The sequence below is a fragment of the Callospermophilus lateralis genome, chromosome 5 (assembly GCF_048772815.1).
Source record: "Callospermophilus lateralis isolate mCalLat2 chromosome 5, mCalLat2.hap1, whole genome shotgun sequence".
NCBI classification, from domain to species: Eukaryota; Metazoa; Chordata; class Mammalia; order Rodentia; family Sciuridae; genus Callospermophilus; species Callospermophilus lateralis.
This window is the reverse complement of record NC_135309.1, coordinates 102,333,993-102,360,698: the sequence shown is the minus strand read 5'-3', so window position 1 is coordinate 102,360,698 and position 26,706 is coordinate 102,333,993. Positions and strand designations below refer to the sequence as shown.

The window sequence follows — 26,706 nt, the reverse complement described above, 5'->3', positions numbered from 1 at the left end:
CCACTTAGAATAAAATACCAAAACTTCATCCATTAATGAATATTGATTTGCTAATAATATTAGTCATTTTTTTGGCAAAGTTTAGTTATCTGACCACATAGAGCCTGACACTCATTGTAGCCTTTTCTTAAATGTGTATAAATTCTTTGATATTACAAACTCCTGGATTTTACATAAGGCATCATTTCTAATTCAATTATATACAAAGATGTCCACATTAGTTATATTTTGACTTGTAATTCAGAAAACATTTATGCTGGCTTTATGGAAATAATTTACTTTTCCAATAACCATTGAAGTAGAGGATAGAAATGAAAGGGTAGAAATTGTAAATTAAAAGCTGTATTTTTATAAATTAAATGTGAAGACGTGCCAAATTAAGGGGCATTTATATACATCTTTATGGCAACTTTCCCATTACATGAACAGCTCAAGTACTTTTACAAAAACATTAAGTAATAAACCTATTTGAGAATAAATGTAATATTGTGCACGTGCACACACACATACACATACACACACGCACACATACACAGATGCTAAATTTACAAAACGTGCCAGATAGCTGGTGGCCATTATTGAATTAAGAATAGTAGATTACTGAGTCATCCCAGATTCCAATTATAGTTATACATAAATTGTGCACTTATAAAAACCTTACAAATAATTCTGTTTTTCCAGGAAGACATTATAGGTATAACTACTTAACATGTGCAGTAAGAAAACATCTTATATTCTTAAAACCACAGATTAATTAAACAATTCAATAAATTGAAGGCTATTATGAGTAAAGAATTCTACTTATAAAGACTTCTTCATATTTTCATGTCTGAAATAACAGCATTTTGTTTTTAAATACATATATTTTAAGTTTTTAATTGTCAACGCAAGGAAAGTAAAGCATTTTGAAATATGATCTGATAGAAAGCCATACACACATTTAAATCAGTAGTTTATTTAAGAATATTTCTAAGGTATTGCAAAATTAAAGTAGATTTGCTGTCAAATTATGTGAACTGACAGATTATTTGAATTGTTTTCTAAAAAAATAAGTGGTTGATTACATTTAAATGAGCAATATTACAAAGAGATGATAGAAATTTAGTTAACAACATATTGTATTGTGTTCTGAGAATACTGTGAGGAATCCAAATTTCATTCTCAGGCAATGTACTGAGGCCACTTGGTACAAAAGAGAAAATGGATAAAGTTTTAATATTATTGTGAATAAATCCTTTATATCATTTTTTCTGGAAAAAATACTGCCTTTGTTATGTTGATATCACATCTCAAAAATGAAATGCTAAATATTTTAGGAGCAGATCATAATGTTTCAATGACTAAGATAATCAAAATGAGTCCAATTTTTATCCTGATAATGAGTAAATTTGCAAAGAGGAAAGAGACAAACTGAAATTGAATACATGAAAACACCTAGTCCCACTTTAAATATGTATAATCCACTACCCACATATAGTACTGTATTTCATTTTCAAAGATGTAGAAGTAAAAGTATTCACATTTAAACTTCTTATGGAAATTATTCTTCTATTTAGGAAAACCAATTATACTAAGTTAACATGGGAAACTTAGAAGAAATTCTCCTGGGAGACTTATTCAGCTGAGAATTTCTCTTTAGAATATAGTTTAGAAAAGTAATTAAAGAGGTCTCAGGTGTGTTTTCCACCTGTAGGTCAACCTTCTTAATCTGAATTACAGTTCATGGTTAAAGTTAGTGCTTTTGGTGAAATAAATTAATAATGGCAATTCAATTTCTTAGATACAAATGTGTACATTAGAAAACTATAATTACTGCATGAATCTTGGCAAGATAGTGAAGTGATTGAAGATTAGTAATCATTCATGTCCTTATCTTTAGATACATTGCCCTCATAAGAAGGTCTCACCTGGACAAGCTAGCATGGGCATGTGAAGTCTGGACTTTGGAGACTCCATCTGCTCATGTGTTGTAAGTACTTTCTATCCATCCCAAAACACTTCTATTATTGTTTTATCATTGAAATGAAAAGTCATCAAAGGAAAGAATTATGTTTATCAGTTGTATTAATGCAAATCACATTGGGCGTATTTTGTGAGCACACTTCATGCTACCATATCTGACCATGAAGACAGTACACACATTTAGTATGCAAAATGGAAGTGTTCATGGTTCATCACTCTTCCTTTTCCAGTATCTCTTAAGGTATGGCTCATAGTCTGATGGAGACCCTTACAAATGCTTAAGATTGGGTATAGATGTTTTAAGAAAATACAGATTCCTGCTCCTCACAGCAAACAAGAAACTTATTCTACCAGTAGGGAAAAATATAAATAAGTGATTAATTTGCTTTTTTGGAAAATATTTGACAACTCTTCCCCCATGTTAGACTTCTCCTCACTACATTATCATTCATAGGCTATTTGTATCAACTGGTGTTTTCAAGGAAAGAGAATCAGTGCATAAAACATAAAAAAGGGATAACTAGTGTCAAAATACAATAATGTATTCCAATGTTAAGAAGCTATGATTTGTGGCACTGTTTGTAATTAAGTGATAATCAAGAAATGAAAATTCCAATTATTTTTCCTGGGAAAACTACTATTAATACTACGTGGAGATGAAAATCGTAGGGATGAGGAAGTAAAAATGTTCGTCTGTATCTTATCTCTACTGGAGGTTTCAGGGACTGGGAGGGAATAATGGACAAAACCATGGGCAGAGCCAGTAAGACTTTAGGGAATAAAGGATTGTGGGGGAATGCCTCTGGTGAGGGACTGCTTTGAATGTTTTGTTGCACACCCCAGAATGACATGATGAAAAAGTGCAGGTAGATGGGCAGCTTCCTCATGCCCCAAATTGAACTTATTTATTTTCACTTGCTGTCTTTTAAACTAGAGTATTAACTGAATGACCCTATGAAATGCAGTGGAGTTTACGTATCTTAGAGAATCATAAAAAGAGAAGTTTTCTATATTTTATTCCTAGAGGGAAAGGAGTTTGGGTACTTTTCCTGGTAGGGGAACAGGATTGACTTGTGAATTTTTTGGCAACAGAGAAATCTTAACCTCATATTCTTGGCTGTAAAATTCCTATTCATCAGCAACAGAGTCCAAATTGGCACATTTTTAAAGGAGAGCTGGATTCACTGATTGAATACAGAGTTGTACCAGGTCAATAGCACCCCATAGTCTTTGTTCCCATGGGCAATTTAAAAGATAGCTGGTTAAGAATTATACATAACTTGGAAAGAATGACATGCATTATCAACTGGAGTGAGGCAGAATATAAAACAGAGTAATAAGAATTAATGTTTTCACCAACTACTTATTTTCACACTTTACATGTGTATTACAAGTTTAATGTAGTCAAGATTGCTGATATAATTACTGTGAGGTGAAATGTGTAAAAATAATCCTACAAACAGGCAGTGCATATCAACAGCAACACAAGTGCTTTGATGGAGATGGGAAACATAAGAGGAAAAGGCTAAATGTTCTTATTATAAAAAAATATTAAGGTTTAAATGATTTAAAACCTAAAAAAATTAATATACAGATACTATCCTCCACTCAATACATGAGAAAATAATTTGGAAATAAAAATGAAGCATTTTTATATTCTGGTTTTCTTAAAATACAATTTCTCCTCAAAAATAATATTTCAACTATTTCAGAAACTTTAAAATCTGAAATAGCTATTTTTAATCTGGGTCCCAAGAAAGAAAATGAAACAAATATTTACAACAAATTGGTTGCTATATCTTGGAAATAAATGAACAAAAATAAAATTTTACCTTTTAGACCAAACAGGTTAGAAATAATGGAGCTCATGATGCTGTTCATATTCTCGGAATACCCACAAAATAAGGGCAAGTAAAATCAGGTTCCTAATTCTTTATGATAAGAAACAGTACCTTCTCGGAAGGCAAATAAAAGAAATCCAAGATTAGTGATAATGGAGAAGAGAGTAAACAAAATGTTTAAGAATTCTAGCACTGTAAGTTTAAGCTTAGGACTGTCAATTTTTGTACAATTTTCACATAAAGTAAAATTTACAATTATTCTTGTTAATATGGATGTCTGTACAGTGTCATTTTCAGGTTACCTGGGTTTGAGGTAAGGACCTTTTGGTCTGAATTATTCATTCAGGTTTCTGCAGTTTGAGAGGGTGGAGCTGCTCTCTAGGGAGCAGTCTTGACACCTGACACTGGCTACTGTGTAATTAATTGGGATTCATTTTATTATAGCTTAAATCTGTAACATAAATTTCCCTTTTTCTTCCTCCACAGTTCTGACCAGCACCCCTGACATGTACAGGCAAAAATCTTTATTTTCAGAAGAAACCAATTTCTATGAACGCAAGAGAGATAAATTATCTGGGATCAAAAACTAACAAATATACGGCCAAATTTTTACTTAGAGACCCACAAGCCTACAGAAAAGAGAAGACTCCTTAAAAGGGAGGTTAACTGATACTTTTCAAAGTCTGCGGAGTTTGTGTATACAGTTGGTGTTTATCAGTGGTTATTTGTGTCATGATTATAACACAAAGGATCACCAAATTATCTTTTAAAATCCAGAGTTCAAGTTCATATTTTTAAATTTATATTTGGTGCTTGCATGTATAATAAACACAAGTTGAAAGATCTGGAAAGTGTAACAGAGCAAGATGCTTTCACAAGAAAAATGACTTTTATTTTTAACATTTCCTCATTCTTTGCTAAACTGTCAGTTACAACATATATATTTATTCTACTGAAGACAATAGCCAGATTGATCTCTAATTAGTGTAACTGACTGATCAATCATCAATCAATGTTACTGTGGTCATTTTGTAAGCAAAGTGTTACTACAGATGATCTGCTTCAGAATCGAAGACCTCTGTACTGGAAATAGAGCAGGTGCTCTGCTATTAGTGAGAAGGGACAGCAGAAGTGACTGATACCAGTCCATTCTGCTGATAACAAGCAAAACGCAGGCTCAAAAAAGTAGTGTTCCAGAAGTCCTCAGCTGTACTAATAGCTCTTTTCTTCCTTGAGTTGAAATTCTCAAACGTTTCAATGCGTTTCCTTGCAAGGTCTATGTAGATATGTTCACAGGAAGCCTGAATAAAAACCAGATACCATTTCACACTAGTATGTTTTTAAAAATTTATCTCTAATATGTCTGGTGAGAAGTGACAAATCCAAGCAAATGGTCTTATTATTACTTCTGGGCTTTATCATGTTAAGGAGATATATGTTGCTAAAATATGACAACCCCTGTCACTTTATTGCTATGGTCTAGGTAATTTGAGCTAATTGATGATTTCTGTATTATCTAACATCTTGACAAACAGATCAAGAACTCCCTTTAAAGCAGTTATTGCAGAAATATACTGTGTGAGGCCCCAGTTAAGCTTTTGTTGATTTGAAGTGTTTTTCTCAAATAAAAAAATACAAAAATACTTTTCACTGAATGTAACTGAGAAATTGTTTGATTTGACATAGGATGAAAACACACTTTCATTTCTTGAGACAGTACACTTTGGGATTCACAGGATAACTTGCATGAGACACGATTTAATGAAAGCTCTCAAATAAGCAATTTTATTCCTATCCATGATTGCAGACATTTACAAAACCATAACATCTGAGTTCACCTTAAAAAATAACTTATATAAAGCAGTGATATACACAGCACAAAATAGTTCAGGGAAGGGGCAGGAGCAACTTTTAATAATTAAAATGTAAACGTGAAAAAAAGGATGGAATAAAAGTCCCTACTTATTTCTACTTAAGATGTCATGTGATAATATTTTACAATGTCCCGTGGGTCAATGTATGTATGCGTATATGTCCATATAACATCCGCATATACGATACATTCTCTTTCCCACACATATACATACACAGATAATTATTTGCAGTTCAGTTTAGGGCAATTCTGATGTGCCGCTCCGTACAGTTGTTTGGATCACTTTTGGACCTGCTTTCTTCACAAAATAGGGGAGAGAGCAGGAAATAAAAAGATTGGTTTGGTGTGGCCGAGATTCCTTTGTTTAACTGTACACTGTGATGAATAATTTTCTTCCGTAGTAGTTCTGTGAAGGGCTGACTCACTGTGGTTTTCATAAGGAGACTTGGTAATGGATCACACACTCATTGTCATGCTAGGGGAGTACTAGAAAGAAAGAAGAATCCATATTTTAATGGCAATTTTCTTATGTTCTTTCATGCTTAAGATTTTTACCCTATATGATATAAAAAGAAAAAGTTTATATAGTCTTAATTCTAAAATTTTTATTATTTCCTCTGCAGCAATTGATCCAATTCTCTCCCAGACCCAGGAGGCTGATAATCCAGTCCCTCAGCCTTCTCCTTCCAGACAGATTTATGTTTTGCTGGCAACTGTAACAACTTGAGTAACCAGTCCAAGGTGGATCATAATGAAATAATTATGAGGACTTATCTTTGCTATCTATTTAGCAATGTGTCCTGGAGAGTTACTTAACTCTCTCAGCTTTAGTTTCCTCACCTGTAAAATGAATTTAATAATATTATCAAGGGGTTCTGAGAAGATTAAATAAATATAAAGTCCTTAAACTATGTATTCTTATTGGATACTTAGAAAGTGCTCCTTAATTCTAGGTGAATAGTGGAGATAAACGAAGCCAAACTAACTCCCAGCTGGCCCTAAGTTTTCATTAAAACATTTAAAATACCTTTAAGAGTCTGCTTTAGACTTTACCATATGAACCTCTTCCCCTAATATGACTCCAATCTCAATCCACAATCATTTGAGTGACAATAGGGTCACAGTTGTTACATTTACTTGGCACTCTGATTCCCTAGACAAGGGATTCAAGATGAGGCTTTCAGAAATGTGCAAAAAGTGGCCTCAAAAATGATTTATAAAGGAAGAAGAGCAATTATTTTGTTTTATGCCAATCTACCTTCATGGTATTGAGGAGCAGACTGTGACAAAAAAAAAAAAAAGTTCTAGAACAGCACTGTTCAGGAAAATTTCCTTCAGCGACAGACCTGTCTTACAATCTGTGCTTCCAACACAGAAACCATTGGTCACATGTGGCTACTGAGCACAAGAAATGATGCCAGTGCAACTGAGAAATGAAAAATTTTAATGTTATCTAATTTTCATTTATTTAAATATCTACATGCAGCTAGTGGCCATCACTTTGAAAAACAGCCCTAAATTGGCTGAACTGTGAGAAGAAATCTCAGATAGTAATGGTCTATAGATAAAAAGGCTTCTAAATTAAAATGTAAATGTGGACCCTGAAATATTTTAAGTGCTTTATTGAAAACCTGTGAGGACCTAGGCAAAAGGTGATTCTTTTCAACATGCATTTAATGGTTGTGTCTTATGAAGAGGCAAAAAGTCTAAGGGATTGGTCCAGGGCTGTTGGGGCTTAACCAGGAACACTGAGGCTCCTGGGGAGAGAATACAATTTTTTAGAAAGGTGGCAGACAGAGAACAGAATGAATAGATGGGTTGTTGAAACTAGTAAAGAGGTGTGAGGTATGTACTGAGATGAGGAGAACCAAGGGAAGGATTTCCCCTGGAGGGCAAAAGGTGATCATGACTCAAGTGGAAGACCTCTCAAATAAAAAGCACGTTGTTCCTGAGTAAAGGTGAAGAATGAGGCTGGGAAAAGGGTCACTGGGCCATGGGGGAGAACTGTTAATCCTTCAAACATGGGCCACAACAAGGAAAATTTAATCATCTTGTTAATCATCTAATAGCCCAAAGTTTAGTTTCAGTACAAGAACTAAGTCACACAGTCAATTCACTCCAATGTTGGATAATAGGGTGATAAAAAGGGGATACTGCCAGAGAAGAGAAAGATTCAGTCGGATAGACAAACATCTCTCCCTTTATTCTTGATCATGGTAGCAAAAAACAAAGCAAAGCAAAACCAAACCAATCATGGAAACATTCATAGACAGGGCAGCTGATGGAGCTCACCTGACCCTATGCTGGAATGGGAATACACCCCATTTCATTACAAGGTACCACCATAGTCTTGCAAGACAAATTGTATACTTGAGCTTCAATGAGTTATCCACAGCCTTTAACTAACAGAATTATATTTTGTAGTTTATTTTCAGGGGAAAGCATTAAACAATAATAAATGGATATCAAGGTTTTATTAGAAGTAGAAAAAATCAAAAGTATATGGCAAAATGGGCACTGAGAATTTTTTTAAAAAAATTGTTTTAGGTGAACACAATATCTTTATTTTTATGTGGTGCTGAGGATCAAACCCAGGGCCTCGCATGTGCTAGGCGAGTGCTCCACTGCTGAGCCACAATCCCAGCCCCTGATAATTATTTTAAAATACAGTGTTTATTGAGTATACTATGCCAATAGTCTAAAACAGTGAGTTACTAAAGCATTTCAGAAAGGACCTCAAAGGAAATATTTCAAAAATTCCTGGATAAATCATAGAAATTTAAATAATCAGGATTTTAAAAGTTCTTGAATCCTTTTACCATAGTACTCCAGTTCATTTGTATATCATGTAACATTGGGAAATATTCTTAAAATATATAGTAGTCCTCACCCTAACAGACATTTTGTTAAGAGATGTACATATGTAAAGCTACACACATGCACATACACTGTTATCAAGTATTTTTTACTAGTTGCTACCATCCTGTAACACCAGTAATTGTTAACATTATCAACCTGTGATATTTCAAATATCTCTAGCAAATCTTATAGAAAAATGATAATTTGTTACTAATTCATTGGGAAATTAAAATAAATAGGTTTCCCAGGGAGGAAACTGAAAAAAAAGGAGTATAATATCATAGAATAAGGAACACATTCAGTCAGAAAGGATGAAAGCAATAGCTCCAAGAAATAACACTCAAAAAAATTATCAAGCATCTAATAAAGTATATTTTTTGAGTAGTATGAATAACTATAGAAATGTTGTGCTAATTGTATTTGATACAGTAAGATAGGATGTTTTTATGGCTGAGTGTCTACATAAACAATGTGCTATTTGTACTCCTAAGGCTGTAGACTGCTCATCTTTTAACTGCCTTTATTGAAACTGTTTCAACTAAATGAAATTAAGGGGAAATCACAAAATTTCTAGGAAAACTTACAGAATATGAAAGCAAAAAAGAATTTTTCTATTGATTGCTATTCTTCAAGATACTAGAGAAGTGGCTAATGTTTTTCCGGAAGAAAAGGAAGAGTAGGTGTTAAATCGGGTATCATATTTAGAGACATAAAATATTCATGGTATACTATACTGTGGCCAAACTTCAGTGTTTCTATTGTATTGCTGCATCAATATGTGATGGCAAATTGTAATGTCTGTATCAAAATGCTGTGATATCAGGTTGCCCTGTTTCAAAATATTCAGAGTATTCTTCTCCACAGAGGATAAAATGGTTCTTACAAAGCTGTGAACAACATTACCATTTGATTTAGCAAAAAATTGAAACCTAAAGATATCATTTTTAGCATATATCAACTTATTTTACCTGAACTATATTTTGAAATGGCATTCTTTGGCATGAACTTGTGATATTTTCATTGTTATATACCTAGTCCATGTATCATTGCATCTATCAGAGATATTCACTAAATCTTTGAGCAATGTCAATACATTTCTGTTTATGTATTTCAAGATCTCACATTAGATCTTACTACATTACTGTGTCTTAGTTTCTATATAATATTTATTAATGAGAAATAAAGAATAGTTCTGCAATTCTCATATAAAATAAAGCAAAATAAATTTAGTGGTTATGTGACTACATCAAAAATTTGAGTTGTTGGGATTTCTGCACAGTAACAGAAACAGACAAAGGGGAGTATGTGCAGTAGGAGATGATCAACCACCTTGTTTATAATTTCTATTTGATTCTAGGGTTTAATATCATGTGTCCTGAACTGATGATAGATCAATTGCACAAGGAAATATTTTTATTAATTAATTCAGAAGAGTAGACCTAGTTATTGCTTTCTCCACTTGGAAATCATGAAAAACTTTTTAAAATTAAGCTTGTCATATTCTGTACCTTCAAAACCCAGCACTTTACAGTTTGAACACTAGGGGGCATCTTTGCTTCTTGAAATAAGAACTTTGTGATTGGAAAAAAAAAGGCTGAATAGTGAAATATTTTTTGATTTTCATTTTGCTCTGTCAAGTATGTTGGCACTGAGAGGTTTATGACTTCCACTGGAAATTTTTGTTTCTATATTATTAAATAAAGTAGCATGTATGAAATGACTAGGATAATACTTCATCTGTAATAAGCACTCGATAGGTGATTGCTCCCTTACTAAGTCTCTTTTGTGGTCAGAGTAAAATGTCTCAGGTCTTCAAAAGGCAGACTGCTAAAAAAAAAAAAAAAAAAAAAAAAAATGTGCTTTTAGGATTATGTGCATTAAAAAGACTAGAATTTTCATATTTATTTTTTGGGGGAAATGTTTTCTTTTTGCATTTATTAAACAGTTCTACTTTCCTTGATTATAATAAAAACAATTTATGGGAGATAACTAGTTATTTACTTCCTTAAACCCTTACATTTGCCAGCACTAAATCACTTTTTGTTTTTCTTCCTCTCTCCTCTCTTCTGCTTGATCTTACGAAAAAAAAAGTCTAAACAAAAACATGTGGTAATGTGATAAAGAAAGCCACAGGTAACAGGGACACCATCCATTAAAAGCAGACAGACAAAAGGAGGGAACTGCTGCGTGGACCTGCTTTCTGGTTGTGCTACCCTCCAGGGTATGGTACAGTGTCTTGATCCACCATCCAAATATTTTTTCCTTTGGGACCTTTCTGTTGGAGACATTGAACCTTCTTGGGTTCAGGGGCTGTAAGGCTGGGCCAGGGTCTGGGATGAGGGAAGACCTGCTTCAGCTGCTGTCCTTTCTAAATGCAGATTTACAACAATCTGTGGCTTTACATGGAACATAGTCTCGGTTGGATTAAAGGGCGAGGGTGGTGTATAAAGAAATTCTTTAAATCCTATTTGATTTTCTGCTTCTCATGAAGAGATTTCTGATGCCAATTTTGAATTGGTACTCCTCTTCTGACTGTTAAACAGAGGAGCATTCATCAGTGACAAATATGGGAAGGAAGGAGAGAGAAGGGCTCCTCTTGTTTCTGCCCATAAAGTTAAAGCCATGTGGAATCTTTTTACAGTTTTTTTTCAACCCCGAATTAATCTATTTTCTTTATTTACATTTAAAACACCTCGCTTATGTCTACTTACCACATTTATTTTTAAAATTTTACTTTTTAAATGGATATATAAAACTATATATATTTATGGAGTACTATATGACTTTTAAAAATATTTTTAGCTGTAGATTGATACGATACCTTTATTTTTTAAAGTTGTACTAAGAATCAAACCTAGTGCCTCACACATGCTATACAAGCACTCTACCACTGAGCTACAACCCTAGGCCCACTATAAGGTTTTTTGATACATGTGTGCATTGTATAATGTTCAAATCTGGATAAATATATCCATCTTCTCAAATACTGCACTTCTTTGTGATAAAGACATTAAATGTTCTTCCTTCTAGTTTTTTTTTTTTTTTTGGAAATACATAGTGCATTTTTATTACCTATAGTCACTCTACTATGCAGTAGTACAACAGAACTCACTTCTAACTGTAACTCAGTCTTTCCCTATATTCTCCTCAGCTTTTGGTAATCAATATTCTATTCTCAAGTTCTACGAGATCAACTTTTTTAAGATTCTTACATTTGGGCAAGATCATGCCTGATTTGTCTTTCTGTATCTGTCTTCTTTTACTTCACATAATATCCTCCAGGACCATCCATGTCACAAAACAGAGAATTCCATTCATTTTTATGACTGAATAGTGTTCTATTACATGTATGTACCACATTTTCTTTATCTAATCATCAGTCAATGGACTCCATTTCTTAGCTCTTATGAATAATGTGTTATAGCATTTATTAATTTGCCTTGTTTTAATTATGTAAACATCTGTTTTTCTTATTAGATTGTATTCTTTGAGGATGAATATATATTTATCTCAGAAGACTTCATCTTTATCCTAGTTCTTTCCATTTAGCAAGCTCAATAAACTTTCAACTGTATTGATATCATATACCTCATTAGATCATACCATATTACCGCAGGAAGAATTAAAAGAATAGGAAAGAAAAGATAAAATTAATTAGATAAAATGAACACAGGAAAATGACTCATTTATTCACAGTCCTGAAATAAACCAGTGAAAGAACCAGGATCTATAAAACGATTTCTATAATCCTGAGGCATTATGACTTAAACTGTTTCTCATATTTTTCCTATATCCTCATCACGGAAAGCTAAGATTTTGATTTCTTTATACAAATTTATATATATTTATATACATACACCTTCTTTGTTCTCACTAATTATATATGTCCTGTAAGTAAAACAAAATAAAAATCAGCACTCTTTTCTAATTTTAACAGAAATAAAACCCCAAAGCAGAGAAGTCTTGTCCCATGAGAGGCTATAGTTTAAGGCCAAGAAGTAAAAGAATCTACAGAACCTAAATCTTAGTTTTCCTGTGGGGAAGCAACCAGTCTGTGCAAAAGTAGACATGCTATTAGCCACCACTTCAAGTTCTTATGGTATTACCTCTGGTAAAGGCTAAATTGGGCACAATGGGGGTAGATGTCTCTTCTCATTCTGACTGTAGTTGGCAGGACCTCCATAATAAATTTTAATGATAGTAATGCATATGTGGGGTAATGGATCATATAAAGACGAAATTCATTTAGGTTTTGAAATCTTTCATACTATATACCAATTTCATGATTCTTTGCAGAGAATACATATTAGCATCACTAACAAAGAGTTTTCATTACAGTATGCTCCAACTCACTCTTGGAAATTCTGATTCACTAAGCCTAGGGAGGGTTTTGGCAAGCTGTATTTTAAAAAAACCCTGTAAATGGTTTTTCTCTTTTTTAAAAAATTTTCGTTACTGGGGATTAAACCTAGTGTCTTACATGTGCTAGGCAAGCACTTTACCAGTGAGGTACATTTCCAGTCTCCATATAATGGGAAAGTTTGCTTTGCTTTGTTTGTTTATTGATTTGTTTTTGGATAGGGTTTCACTAGGTTGCCCAGGTTGGCCTCAAACTCTCCTGCATCAGCCTCCAGAGTAGCTGGTGTTACAGATACGTGCCATGGCATCCAGCTTGAAATAATGGTTTAAAATTCCCTAAGAAAAAGCACCATCTTGTCTCGTTCTAGTACCTAGCATATTGCCTTGGCACATGGTAAGTGATCAGAAATTGTCTGTTAAATGAACAAATGATTTTGATTACTTCACTTCTTGGTTCTGTCTACTTCTATGGAGATATGGAAGGATACTGCTTTTGTTTAACAATGTAATCACACTCAAAAATTGATGTAAGTATCCAGTTCAGATTAACAGACCACCAATATGGCCTCCATTCTGGTGAGGTCTATTATATGAAGAAACAACACACTGATAGATTATTTTCACAACTTTAAGGACAGCCCTGAGAATAGATCTATTTTTTTTTTTTAGCAAACATTTTAGTAACATTTAAAGTTGTAAGACACATCAAATAAACAACCTGTTTCCATTTTCATTATTCGTAGTAAGTGTTCTCTATGAGAAAATTAGTATTATGGTTTTGTAACTATGTAGATAGAATAGAAATATAAGAGAAGAAGTTTATTTTAAAAATCTTAAAGAAATTTTACTTTAAAGTTTCCTGTAACTTTTTAAAGATCAACCTATTGAACTCTAGACAAACAGAAATAATAATGATTTTATGCATTTATTGTAATAGAAGAGCTTCAGAAATAAAATCTGTATATAATAATATAGTCAAGGGAATACTTACACTCTCACTCTGAAAAGGATTTAAGAAATTTCCCCCCATTTCACCATCATCCCTTGGAGTGCCCGGTTGATTACTCAGGCTCATATTATTGGGAGAATTCTGTAAACAAGATTTAGAAAACAAGGCATTGTTGAAGATTTTAATTTCCCTCTTGCATTGTACTGTTTCAAAAACTGAATCTACAGCAGCATCTCTAAGGACAAAGCAGACTTATAATTTTAATCTTAGACTTCTACCACGTATTCTAGTTCATTCTTTGTACCTTGGCAAGTACTAATACTCTCCCAAATGAAAATTTAAAAACAAACCAAAAAAAAAAAATCCCCCAAATAAACTACAACAACTATTTTCTTAGCCTTAGAATCAATATTTATTCAACTTCCAATCCTCAGTTTATAGAGCTCCTAGAACTCTGCAGAGTTTAAAAAATTTTCCCAACATGGGCACGGTGAAGAGAGAACCCTCACAGATAAGCATGGTGGAATGACAATTCCCTCAGCAATTTCATTAATCAAACTTTGAAAGGTTACTGCTGTAATAAACACATCCCTTTAATTCTATATGCAGTTTATAGATACTATTCAACTCTTTTTTATACAAACCATAAGGAAGCAAGGAAGATAGTTAAGAACAGTAGTTAAAAACAAGAAATATCGTAGGACTTGAGAATTAACTGTGTGTCTTTAGAGAAAAAGAAGGCTAAAAAGTAAATTGCTTTAGAGTTTTTTTTTCCTCTCACTAGTTTAAAAGTAGATTTACTTTGAAACTTCCTTCTAAGATAAAATGGCTGCTATTAGCAATCTAATCAAACATGAAGTTAGCAGTGCATTACTTCATATTCTATTTAAATTTGTTAGTCTCATTATTATTATGTAATTTGAGCTATGCAGGAATATCTGATTCTCTACATCAATAGGAAATACAGAATGGCAATGGCATATAAATCATGTTTATTTGTTATTACAACTATGACCCACGGGACTCTTTCCAAGGTGCAATTTATTAACTTATTAAAAAAAAACTTCAGTGTTAAACATTTTCATTGCTATTTCAAATGAAAAAGCAATTTTAAATTTTTTTCCTTAGGCCACTGCCATTATATATTCTGTTTTGGAATAAGTTTTTATATTTTTTTTAAAGAAAATTGCTCAGAGGATTTGATTTAACTAAAACAAGGTATATTGCAAACATTAAAATTTCATGAATGAGTTATTCCCAGAAGAACAAGTGCTTTTTAAGAATATGGTTAAACTGTAAAGCAGAGGCAGGTAGATGAGCTGGTGGAAATACAACTTGTATCTTGTCTTGCTGTGTGCACCCCACAGGGAGGATCTGAGAACAAGGATCTTCTGAAGTCCATAGGAGTTCTATATACCAACGAACCCCAAGGGCTTGGCAACCGTACTTTTATAGCATAAAGAAGTTCTATTTTTGTTTTTTTACAATTTTTTTTCTGAAAATGTTACTTACACAAGCATATATAAAGTTAACTGTACTTTGAAATCAATGTGGGTAATTTTAAAAATTTAAGTAAAATTTAACTAAGTGTACCATTTTAGAATCCATTAGTTATTAATCAAATAATACATTTACTTTGAAAACAGAAATATGTTGACTTAGCTCAAAAAGGAAACTAGAATCATAAAAGTATTGTAAGATTTACCCCAAATCTATCTTTTTTGGCAAACACATAGATTTCTGTCATTTTTTGAGAATTACAATTTGTTATATATGACAACAGAATGCATTACAATTCATATTACACACATAGAGCACAATTTCTCATATCTCTGGCTGTACACAAAGTAGAGTCATATCCTTCGTGTCTTCATACATGTACCATAGCTCAGTTGATAGATTTCTGTCATTTTGTACATAATAGAGAAATTGCTAATATTAGAATAAAAATAATCTAACAAACATATGAGAAAATTTAAGGATGCACCTGAAAGTTGTATACTTATACACATTGTCAAATTAATGTATAAAATGAGCAGTCTCAAGTCTTGTGTGACATCAGACTTCCAGCAGCACATTAGGTGCTCCAGTGCAGCCCTGATCAGTTGGGGTGCTTCAGGTCTCTGCTGTATTTTTGCCATACATCATTTCTTTATTTATAATTCGAAATTTAGCTAATTGCAATTATGATTCCTGAGTCAAAGTGCTGATTTTTAAATATTTAGAATTTGAAAGTAATACTGCATTTTTAATAGTTAAATACTTCCAAAATACTTCCAGGGTTACTACTCCTGTTTTCCAGGCTCTCTTCAGATGACTCAGACTTACACTCTTTTATTTTGGAAAGGGGAGAGGGATGATACATAAGGATGTTGAGAGGAAGAATGAAAGGGCATAACCTATAAAACTAAGGTAATATAATTTCTGAAATGTATTCCTATTCAGCCCATTGGACCATATTTGAAAAACATTGAAGAAATAAGGACAAAATATTTTGTTTTGTTTTGTTTTGAACTGAAGTGATCTTTGCAAAATGTTGTGAAAGCAACAAAAGCTTCTCAATGGGGAGTCTTAAGAACACTGTGCTGTCCATGATCACTGAGTGACGTGATGAAGAGAGAGGCTCAAGAGCACACTCACAAATGGCATCTGAGGAAGAGCTAAGACAGTGGTACAGAAACCCAGCCCAAGACTGGTGGTAATAAACTGTGTGCCCACGGCATCTAACTGTGGCCGTATTTGTGTCTCCAGTGGAGTTCATAATCAAGGAAAAGATATTATGCACAAAAGGAATTAGGTTGGTCAGGAAGGCAGTACAATCACTTGATAATATAATTAGAGAATAGGGAACACAAAAGAACACAGGTAAAGATTACTTTTAACTACAATATTCACATTAATTAAATTTCTTACTTCAGTTGATGTGTACTTTATTTTGTACTCATAGTCTAGAATTTAGCTTGAGAAAATATAGTTAGGATTTACTGATTCCATCTTCAAAAAATTTTATCACATTCTCATTTACCCTTTCTTTACTCTGGAGCTTTTCTCTTACATAAGCTATGATGTCATACAGAAATGTATATATGTGCATGATTTGCATAAATAATATACCACAGACACATTTTGGCTACCATTTTATCTTAGACTTTCTGATCTCTAAATTTACCTTGCAGAGTTTTTTTCATATCCTTTTTAAATAAGTTATTGTCCCTTCTTCCATCTTCAAAAATCGTTCTAAACTCTTTCAAACTCTTTAAAACTTTTTTTTTCAAGTCAAATGTAGATTTTTACAGAAACTTTGGCTATGTCTTTAATTAGAATAAAATAATATTGACATTAAGGTCTTGGGAAGTCGATTTTCAATTGATTTCTCACAGGTCTATAATGAGCTTTCAGAGTGTTGTTTTGACTCTGCTAGCCCCCAAAAGGACAAACAGCCTGTTTTCCCAGTGGGTACAACTGAGCTAAAACTGGGGCCATCATCCCATAGATGATGCCGAAAATCCTTCATCCAAGTCCATCTAGTTCTCATGTGTTCTCTCTAAATCGAACTAAGGTTCTTGAGGTCAGAAACTACAGGTTCAAAAGACTACTTGAAACATTTATTAAACATGATATGATCAGATCTTTCCTATTCATAGAATTTTTTTTCTTTAAATTCAAAAATATAAATGTGAAGTAGCTTAATGTGAGCCACAGATCTGTAGATGCTTTCCTTCTAAGAAAACAAATCACATGCTTATCTCCACCCCAATCCCTAAAACATCACCAAAGGAATATACTTTCCTTCAATCAATTAAATGGGTGATTTTTTAGTTGCAGAAGGGATCAAAGGAGTTTCACATTTCATTTAAAAAAGACTTCTAAATTTAAAACTAATTCTGCATTTTTGAGAAAGATTTATATGGATTTTGTAGGAAATATTCAACTGAGAAATAATTTGAAACTCTTCATGTAAAGCTTTAAATTCATTCTGGCACTGAAACAGTATTGTCAACCTGCAATTGACAGTGACTGTTTCTAGCCTTTCCCAAAAAGCAATGTATTAACTGTTAAGAAGAAAGATATTTCATGTCCCTATACTTCATAGCCCTTAGCATATGTTCACACTTGATCCTTGACAATTTTATGATATAGTCAGGGAATTAACTATAAACTTTATTTTATAGGTAAGGAAACTAAACTGGGAAAGATTAAGTAACACAGTTCCACCACATGGAAGTAGCAGAACCAGTTTTTATTTTGGTACTTTTAATTTATCTCACATATAAAATAGATAAAATAGAACATATACAATTTAAAAACTAGAAAAACCGAACTAAAGTAATAATACAAGCAATGTTTTAAAAGGAAGTAAGAGTTTTTTTTAAAAAAGCAATACTGGTGCTTCACAAAATGCAGATTTAACTGGAGAATTAACTGAGAGGAATTTTGAACAAAATTACTAGGCATTAATAACTGAGATTATCTTCTGAGTCACAAGTAATAGAGACTAGGAAAAGAATAGGGTGTAAATCAATGAAACCAGGAAAAAAGAGGAAAGGGAAGAGAAAGCTTCTTAGCATAGATGTATATGTGTTAGAAAAGAAAGAAAGATGGGAAAAGTGGAGTTAATGATTGCTCATACTTCATAGTAAAAGACTGAAAAAAATTAGGCTGTGAGTGGACAGAAGTAGAGATAAAAACAATTGGCAGTGGGGAGTATACAGTATGCATGATGCTGCTTCTGAGACAAAAGTGACTAGAGTGCCACAGACACTAGTGCTACTATTACCCTGAGACAGCCAGTTCAGTGCCCATAGCCAGTGAACCTAGAGTAAGGGCAGTGCAGAAATGAGCTGCTCAGGAATTCATTTGAAGGCAGATGCAAATAACTAGTCATTTCCAGAATATTCATAAGTGACATATTTTCTGTTTGACGGGTAATACTAATGTTAAGTACGTATGAACTCCACTTGGTAAAAGTTTTTCCCAATCCTATTTGATCGCTCCAGTTATACTGAGCTTCTTGAGAGCAGAGACCATGTCTTGGTTAGCTTTGGATTTTTATAGCCCAGCAGAATGCCTTGGTGCTTTAACATTTATTGAATGAAAGAACTCTTGCCTAAGTATAAACCACTTGAGGACAGAAACCATGTTTGTGTTTGAAGAAGACTTTTATGTCTATGTCTCCCCAGAGTGCACAAGGCAACACCAGTACAGAAAAGTACATAATGGAGGGCCAATCAGTGATGGGAGTATAAACAATATATCATTAGACAAGGGAATCTTAATCACAATGGGCACAATATAGTGGAAAAACCTTGTATCTAGGAATAGGAATGGCAAAATAAGCACAGAAGGGGTGGTAATAGATCTGATCTATGAGGGCAGATTAAATAGCATTTAATTCATCATTATGATGTTATTTAAAATTTTAAAGTGCTTTATAAATTATAAAGTACTTTCCATATAGAATTTTATTTATATTTACCTAATATAGAAGTGTAGGGTTGTTAGTGGAAATTTTAGGAATATGGCCCATAGCAATCTGGGTGATGCTAATTTTGTATAATTAAGAGTATCTCTAGGGGCTGGGGATGTGGCTCAAGCAGTAGTGCACTCGCCTGGCATGCGTGTGGCCTGGGTTCAATCCTCAGCACCACATACAAACAAAGATGTTGTGTCCACCGAAAACTAAAAAATAAATATTAAAAATTCTCTCTCTCTCTCTCTCTCTCTCGATAATTGCTTCTCAAATATGACATTAGAAATTTCACCATTAAGAACAATTCAGCTAACTCAATTGTTAGAATTACCTGAGATAGCCTAATATGCTTCACTTGCAAAGGTGCCTCCCAGAAAGAAGGCGCTAATAAAATTATACAGGGAATCTTATTTGAAAACAGGCTTTATGAATACTGTTTCCCACAGAGATAAGCTAGTATACATTTCAAATATTTATCTATTTTTTTTAAAGACCTTTTGGATTGTTCCTAAACACAGACACCCATTGTGCTTATAGAACTTGTGAGGCCAAGTAGCCAAATAGTACAGGTACAATGTCAAGATTGCAATTTAAAATATTTTTGAGGATGAAGTCTTAATTCAAAATGTTTTGTAGATCAATCTTATTTTATGTTCCTTGGCACTGGAAATTTTATATTATTACACATGAATATAAATTAGGAATAGAATTAAAAGCAAAGTCACCCTTTAATGAATTTTTCTATTTACTGATAAAAGCAGACTTCTAAGCAAGTCATTCTAGTGCTAGCAATAATTAGTTCTTATCAAGCATTCTAAATATATTTGACTCAGAGAGCTATTTTAAATTCATCATGACCTAAAAAGTATTTAGGCATTATTATTCAAAAAAAAATTAAGGCATTTTAGTAAAGGATTAATTTAGATCCTCAGACTATTGAAGGAAGAAAAATGCAGACACATACACTTTCCTACTTGTAGTAATATAATTTTCCTCTAATTACTTTCTTATTCTATTTGGGGGACAAAAATAATGATTGCATATATCAACATTGCCCAATGAGGATTTGAAAAAGCAACTGAGTGTACAAAGGCAATGGCCTTCTAACATGTATAGCCACTTTTTCAGGTATTTTGAATTGATTTCTCCCAGGCCAATAATGAGCTTTCAGAGTATTGTTTTGACTCTGCTAGCCCCCAAAAGGACAAACATATTGCTTTAAATACCTTTACATCATCAAAATATTATCTAAACACTGCCAATTTACTTTATAAATAAGAAACATCATATTGTGATTAAATTGGTTATTACTGAGTGTAAATTAATCCTGTATAATATGCCTTATACATGAATCTTAGTCGTTTTAGAAACATTTCTAAAAGACTCATTTTACCTCTTCCCACAAATTATATAAATTCATATTTTTAACTGCCAATTAATCACACCTGGGACTTCTATTTTTAAACTTTTGTTTAGGAACAAAATTCAATTACTCTAATAATCTTTGACTTCTATGTGGAATAAAATTCAGATAAAAACAACACAGAATGTATAGTACTCACCTTGGAAATACTGTCCATATCTCCTGAGCCTGAAGAAAAATATAAAAAGAAAGTCTTATTAGGCAAGATATCATTTATACATTAAACACTACTGTAAGGTGTATCAGCAAAATGATGACAAATATAAGAAACTCTACTTCTAGTTCCCTATCATATATATCTTTATTGCAGAATAAATAAAATCCCTATCATAGTTTCCTGAAAATACAACACTAGAGAGATCATTTATGTATCTTATTCAGGTTGGGCACAGTGGCACACACCTGCAATCCCAGCTACTTAGGAGGTTGAGACAGAAGAATATAAGTTTGAGGCCAGACTGGGCCTGTCTCAAAATCAAAATAATTTTTAACAAAGAGGGGGAATGATGTACTTGCCTAGTATGTGTGAGGCCCTGGTTTTGTTCTCTGGCAATGTAAAAAAATTTTTTTAAATAAATAGAATTTTTTAAAACTAAATATGTATATATGTATATATTATTTTTACCTAGTTTAAAACTTTTTAAAAAATACATTATATATGTGTGTATGCACACACACACCTCCATATATGTTTTCTGAAACAATATTGTTTTTGAACCATATTTTACTATAATAACAAAAAAGTATTCCTAATAAATATTTAAAAATTGATAGCAATCAACACTCATGGTCAAAACTTAAAATATTGTATTTGAAAATATATTAGTGCATTTTAATTTTGATTCTGAGAGAAATGAATAATAATATTGATTCTTACATAAGAAATGGAATCACTCATTAAGTAACAAACAACAATTAGATCTTTGCCAAAATATTAGTTTTATTCTGAACTATTTTATTTTCATAATTTTCCTGGAATAAAAATATTATAACATTTTAATAGTATGGCATTTAATCAGCTTCACAAGTAGAGCTTAACATTATTGTAAATAAACAGGCATAACAAATTGCTACATATTTTATATTGAATACATGCAATCATATATATATGCAATATGTAAAATAGTGTTCATTATAGAAAGTAATGAACCAGTTGCCAAGTATATATAAAACTCTTTTGAAAATTTTATTCTAGCGAATAGCATAACAGAGTATTCTATGACCAAGTGTCATTTTTTTTTGTGACTAGTTCTATAAGTAAAAAGATTGAAAAGTGAATTGTTTTGAAATAAATTGGAAAACAAAATTCTGGAATAGCATTGTCTAGCTGGGTATGGTGGTACGCACCTTTATCTCAGGCTCTTGGGAGACTGAGGCAGGAGGACTGCAAGTTGGAGGCCAGCTAAGCTACAACTTGCCGACATCTTGTCTCAAAATAAACATAAAAAGAAAGGGCTGGAGATGTACTTAGGTGGTAGAGTATCCATGGGCCCAATCCAGGGTGGGGGGTGTAAATAATGCTGTCCAACAGAACTTGGTGTGATGATGAAAACATTTCTGTGTGACATTCATTATGGAAGCCATTAGCTATTACTGTGTCTGTTGTGCAGATTGTATGTGGCAGTGTAACTGAATAAATGAATTTTAAATTTTATTTAACTTCATATTAAATAGTCATACATAGTTAGTAGCTCCTGAGATTACATAGTGTATATTAAAAATAATAATAGAACAAAGTGTGACTTTGAAATCAGGCAAAATTAGCATGAATCCTATCAACTTGTTGCAATTTGCAAATAATTTCTGAAGTTACATAGTCTTTCAAGTATCACAGGAAAGCATTTCCTAACCTTGGGGTGAGGGAGTAAAATCTGTAGCTAGCTTAAATGGCTCATAGGTGTAGTTTGTCCAATTTAAATAAAAGACCCCCCCCCGCTTTAGTAGTGTTGGAGATTGAAACCAGGGCCTTGTGCATATGAAGCAAGTACTCTACCGACTGAGCTATATCCCAACTCATAAAAGACCCTTTCTAAAAGAAAAAAAAATTATTACAGTCTCTTACTTCCAATGTCGACTTTTAAATTAGTCTATGATTATGTCACTTAAATATAGACAGACATAAGATACATTTTTCTTTTGGTTTTGTATTTGTCTTGCCTACAATTATAATGTGTTGTGCAATCTAGTTAACTTTGTACCATTCATCTCTACTTCTCACTATGTAAAATTTTTATTCACCTTGTGGATATTTGGCTTTATTTGGTAAGAAGGCATCATATATGAAGCATGTTTTCATCTTTCAGTTACATACTTGAAATCAGCTTTGTAATGAAGACAATGTAAAGTAGTGTTGTCTTACAAGGGGACCATTCAGATTATCTGGAATGTGATTACCAATTTTATTTTTAAAGGGATACAAACATTAAAATATAAAAAAAAAATTAAGAAATTCTTGCGGAGAACTGAAATTCTTCTGAGTCTGTGTTCACAGACCACTGGAGAGAAAGAAACCAGTTGGGAGCATGATGTAGTCCTCTGGGTGAGGCATGCATGATAAATGCTCAAAGCAGCAATATTTCCTTTGTCATAAACCACTTAGATTTTCACAGATTAAAGTATATGTCTAAGAATATGAGCAAGGGAAGAACAACTCTTACATTTCTTGTTTTCAAGTGATTTCGAGTTATCATAACCAATATATTGTATATTGAAGTATCATTCTGAGGTAAAAGTTGAAGTATCTCAAAATAAGTATCTGGACAGAAAATTTTTGCAAACCATAGAATCCATTACATAGAATTAAGGTTTTGTTTTGAATTTATTCTATACTTATAAAATCCTTACCTAAAGAGCCATTCATGTGATGTGACTCCATTCCTCCTAATCCACCCATGGGACCATCTGACCCAGGACCCATTGGAAACTATATTAAAAATGAAGAAAACGATTGTGATCATACTGAAACAAATTTTATCTTAGTGTTACAACATCTACCTTTAACATTACAAGACATTGCCACAATTTATTTTCGTTTTTAAGTTATAGAGAGTTTTTACTTGATTTTTTTCAGCCTTATAGATTCTCTCATTGAACTGTCCCAGCCCTCTCAGTTCATCTTCTCTATGCTCTGGATGTTCAGGCTAATGTTCATTTATATTCAAAATTTTCTTCTTAGATATCCCCAACTAGACAGCCATGCAAATGGTAAGTATTCTCTCCTATGATCCTGACAAACTTTCTATTATAAACCAAAGATAGTTCTTAAGAAGCTGTTAAATGTATTGGCTTATTAAGAAGAATAAGTCGACATCATTATGACAACATTAACATTTTTTTCTTAGAAGGCCATTTGTTCAAATGGACACAATAAATAATTTCATTTTACAGGTTAAATACATTTAGTTCCTGAGGGATAGCTGAACATAGCTAATGCTTGTCAGTCTCAACTTCGTCAGTTCAATGACAGTCACATATTCTATAGCAGTTCTAGTTAACATATTTTAAAGCAGTGGAATTCTCCTTCTTTCCAAGTAACATCTTAAATATTAGAAGTCGGGTACAAAACAGTTGTGAAAAGATGTGCTATAGTAGAGTTGGTAATGGAAAGTCAATGGCTTGCCCACTGTCTTCCCCTCATCTCTCTAGAATACTTCTGAGGAAACTTGGAGTCCAGTTTGAAGCCAAGTTATCTTATGCTTAGAGCTAAGACAATCTGTTGAAAATATTTTTTCTTCAAAGTTCCCATGACTAAAGCAATCCTTCTATGATAAATGGTGCAGAATACTGAATGTGGAGTGTGTTCATGTTTATATGGAAGGGGCAGTGGTAGTTACCAATCATAAAGGTTTTTGGAGGAAAAAAAATTCAGTACATAAACCCAAATACTACCATGACTGTGTGGAAATATGGGGAATTTTTACCACTGTGAGCACACAAACCACATGCTTTCAAGTTTTCCCAGGAGAAGAATAATTTTGCTACCTAAAATTAATTATCTAAAAGCCCATTGAATTTTTAGTAAAATGACATGTAATATATATGCTCACTGATAAGTCAAAGATTGACTTTGAACTTACTGTTATTATTCAGCTTTTATTAAAAGCATAGTTTAGATCTGAACTGAGCAACTAGAGCCAGAAAACTCAATAGCCTGTGAATTTATTAGGTTTGGTCCTTTTATCTGGCCCCCACAGTGTTTTAAAAGACAACAACACATAAATACATGTTTGGTAGTTTAACACAAAACAAATGTTCTTCTGATTTTTCTCCAGTTTCAGCTATATGCTATATATTTATATATACGTGTATGTGTAGCATAATGTTTTATGCATAGTCTTAGCTATATTGTTATATACATTGTTATATGTTATAATGAATATTAGTTTAATTTATTTAATTATATGTTATCATTACATTTATTTATTTAGATTATATTTACAACTATAATCTGTTGTAAATTTTTTGTTTACATGTAGGCCTGATATCATGGATAAATATTTTCCTATGCACTTTTTACAGGAAAGATCACGACCATATTCTTCTTGTAAAACTGTCTCAGTTCCATATTTAAACCCTAGATTTCATAATATAAAGAAAAATGTGCATATGCAAATTCCTAATTTACTTTCAAGTTCAGGAGGATTAGAAAAATCACAATGAAAAAATTAAATAGTGCTAAAAATGATATAAACATAAATGATTATTCACAACTTGTCATTTTAAATAGTATTAATCATTCAGTATTTCAGATAAATTGAGAGATCAGCATTTATAATTAGGTTCACTTTTATATTTATATAAGAACCTATGCATTCTATGCTGTTTTTTCTTCAATCTAGAGTCTAGAAAGAATTTTTCTGGTATCCAATAGACTCTTGGATAATAAAATACAAAGATTAAACAATACTCAGGAAATGAATGTATTGAGTTTGAAAGTCTTAAAATATATCCCCCCAAGGAAAAAATCATATTTACATTAGGTCTGTTAGGTCCAGGAGGTACTGCATTCATTAAAGTATACATGTTGTCTCCAGAATTAGTTGAATCTGAAACAAAATATTACTTAATTGATATCTTACTTTATAATCTATACAAAAGCCATCACAAAACAACAAAGATGATCTGGATATACATAGGTATTGAGAGTTGTGACACCTGAGATAGCTATTACTACTATTTGGAAACAAGTATCTGGGAGTCTGACCCCAAAACTGTCATTCTACCTATGATGGTATGATAGGTATATGATAAGAGAAACAGTCACTTCAGTAATTCAGGTCAAAGAATTATTACTTCAACAATCTAAAAGGTTACAGTAAAATTTTTTGTTTTTAAACATGGATACCTTTTGACTTCTCTAAGCAATCACATGTATGCATACAACAAAAATCTCTTAAAATTCACATTTATTATCTGTTCAACTTTCATTATTTCCTTAGGCTACTATCTAAAAATTCTAAAGATAAATCATTTTAGCTATTAATTAGTAAAAGCAGGTAGAATATCCTGGCTTAATTTAAAAAGAAAAAGATTAGAACAAGATTATGTAATTGGAATAAAAAACTCTTGTTTAAAGTAAAAGCCAGATTCCTCCACCCAACAGTTTTTTTTAATAAAATTCTTCTTGCTCATTTTTTTCTTGATTCTTTATTATAAAATAAGTGTAGTATATAACCCATACAAATCTGTATCATTTTAGAGTGTTTAAAAAATTTATATGTCTCTTAGTTAATTCCTACAATTAAAATAGATTCTACATAGATTACTACATAGTCCCTCAGGCTGACCCCTACTTGTTTATACTAAGTGAGGTCTCAATCTATTTTTGTGGCTTTAATGATTTTCATGTTGTTATATACCTAGGCTATTGGTTCTTTCCTGCTTATGACCAAATTTTCCCATCTTTGAATTTTTGTTTTCTTTTCCTCCAAGCATCTTTTCCCCAGTTCCCACCTACTGAAATTCAAGACT

At 32.5% G+C, this 26,706-nt stretch overlaps 1 protein-coding gene across 6 annotated transcripts in view; it reads right to left on the bottom strand.

Annotated features, from left to right (window-relative positions):
• Positions 1–326: 326 nt before the first annotated feature.
• Positions 327–26,706, bottom strand: part of Ssbp2 (single stranded DNA binding protein 2) — a 335,480-nt gene continuing 309,100 nt past the window's right edge. For 5 of the 6 annotated variants that reach the window (XM_076857059.1, XM_076857060.1, XM_076857061.1 and 2 more), the window contains 5 exons: positions 25,711–25,781; positions 23,581–23,659; positions 20,876–20,904; positions 13,886–13,984; positions 327–6,162 (listed from right to left, as the gene is read on the bottom strand). In XM_076857059.1, the coding sequence (XP_076713174.1) occupies positions 6,133–6,162; positions 13,886–13,984; positions 20,876–20,904; positions 23,581–23,659; positions 25,711–25,781 (308 nt within the window). In that variant the 3' untranslated portion in view covers positions 327–6,132. The remainder of the gene's footprint in view (positions 6,163–13,885; positions 13,985–20,875; positions 20,905–23,580; positions 23,660–25,710; positions 25,782–26,706) is intronic. The other variant, XM_076857062.1, reaches the window with a different exon arrangement.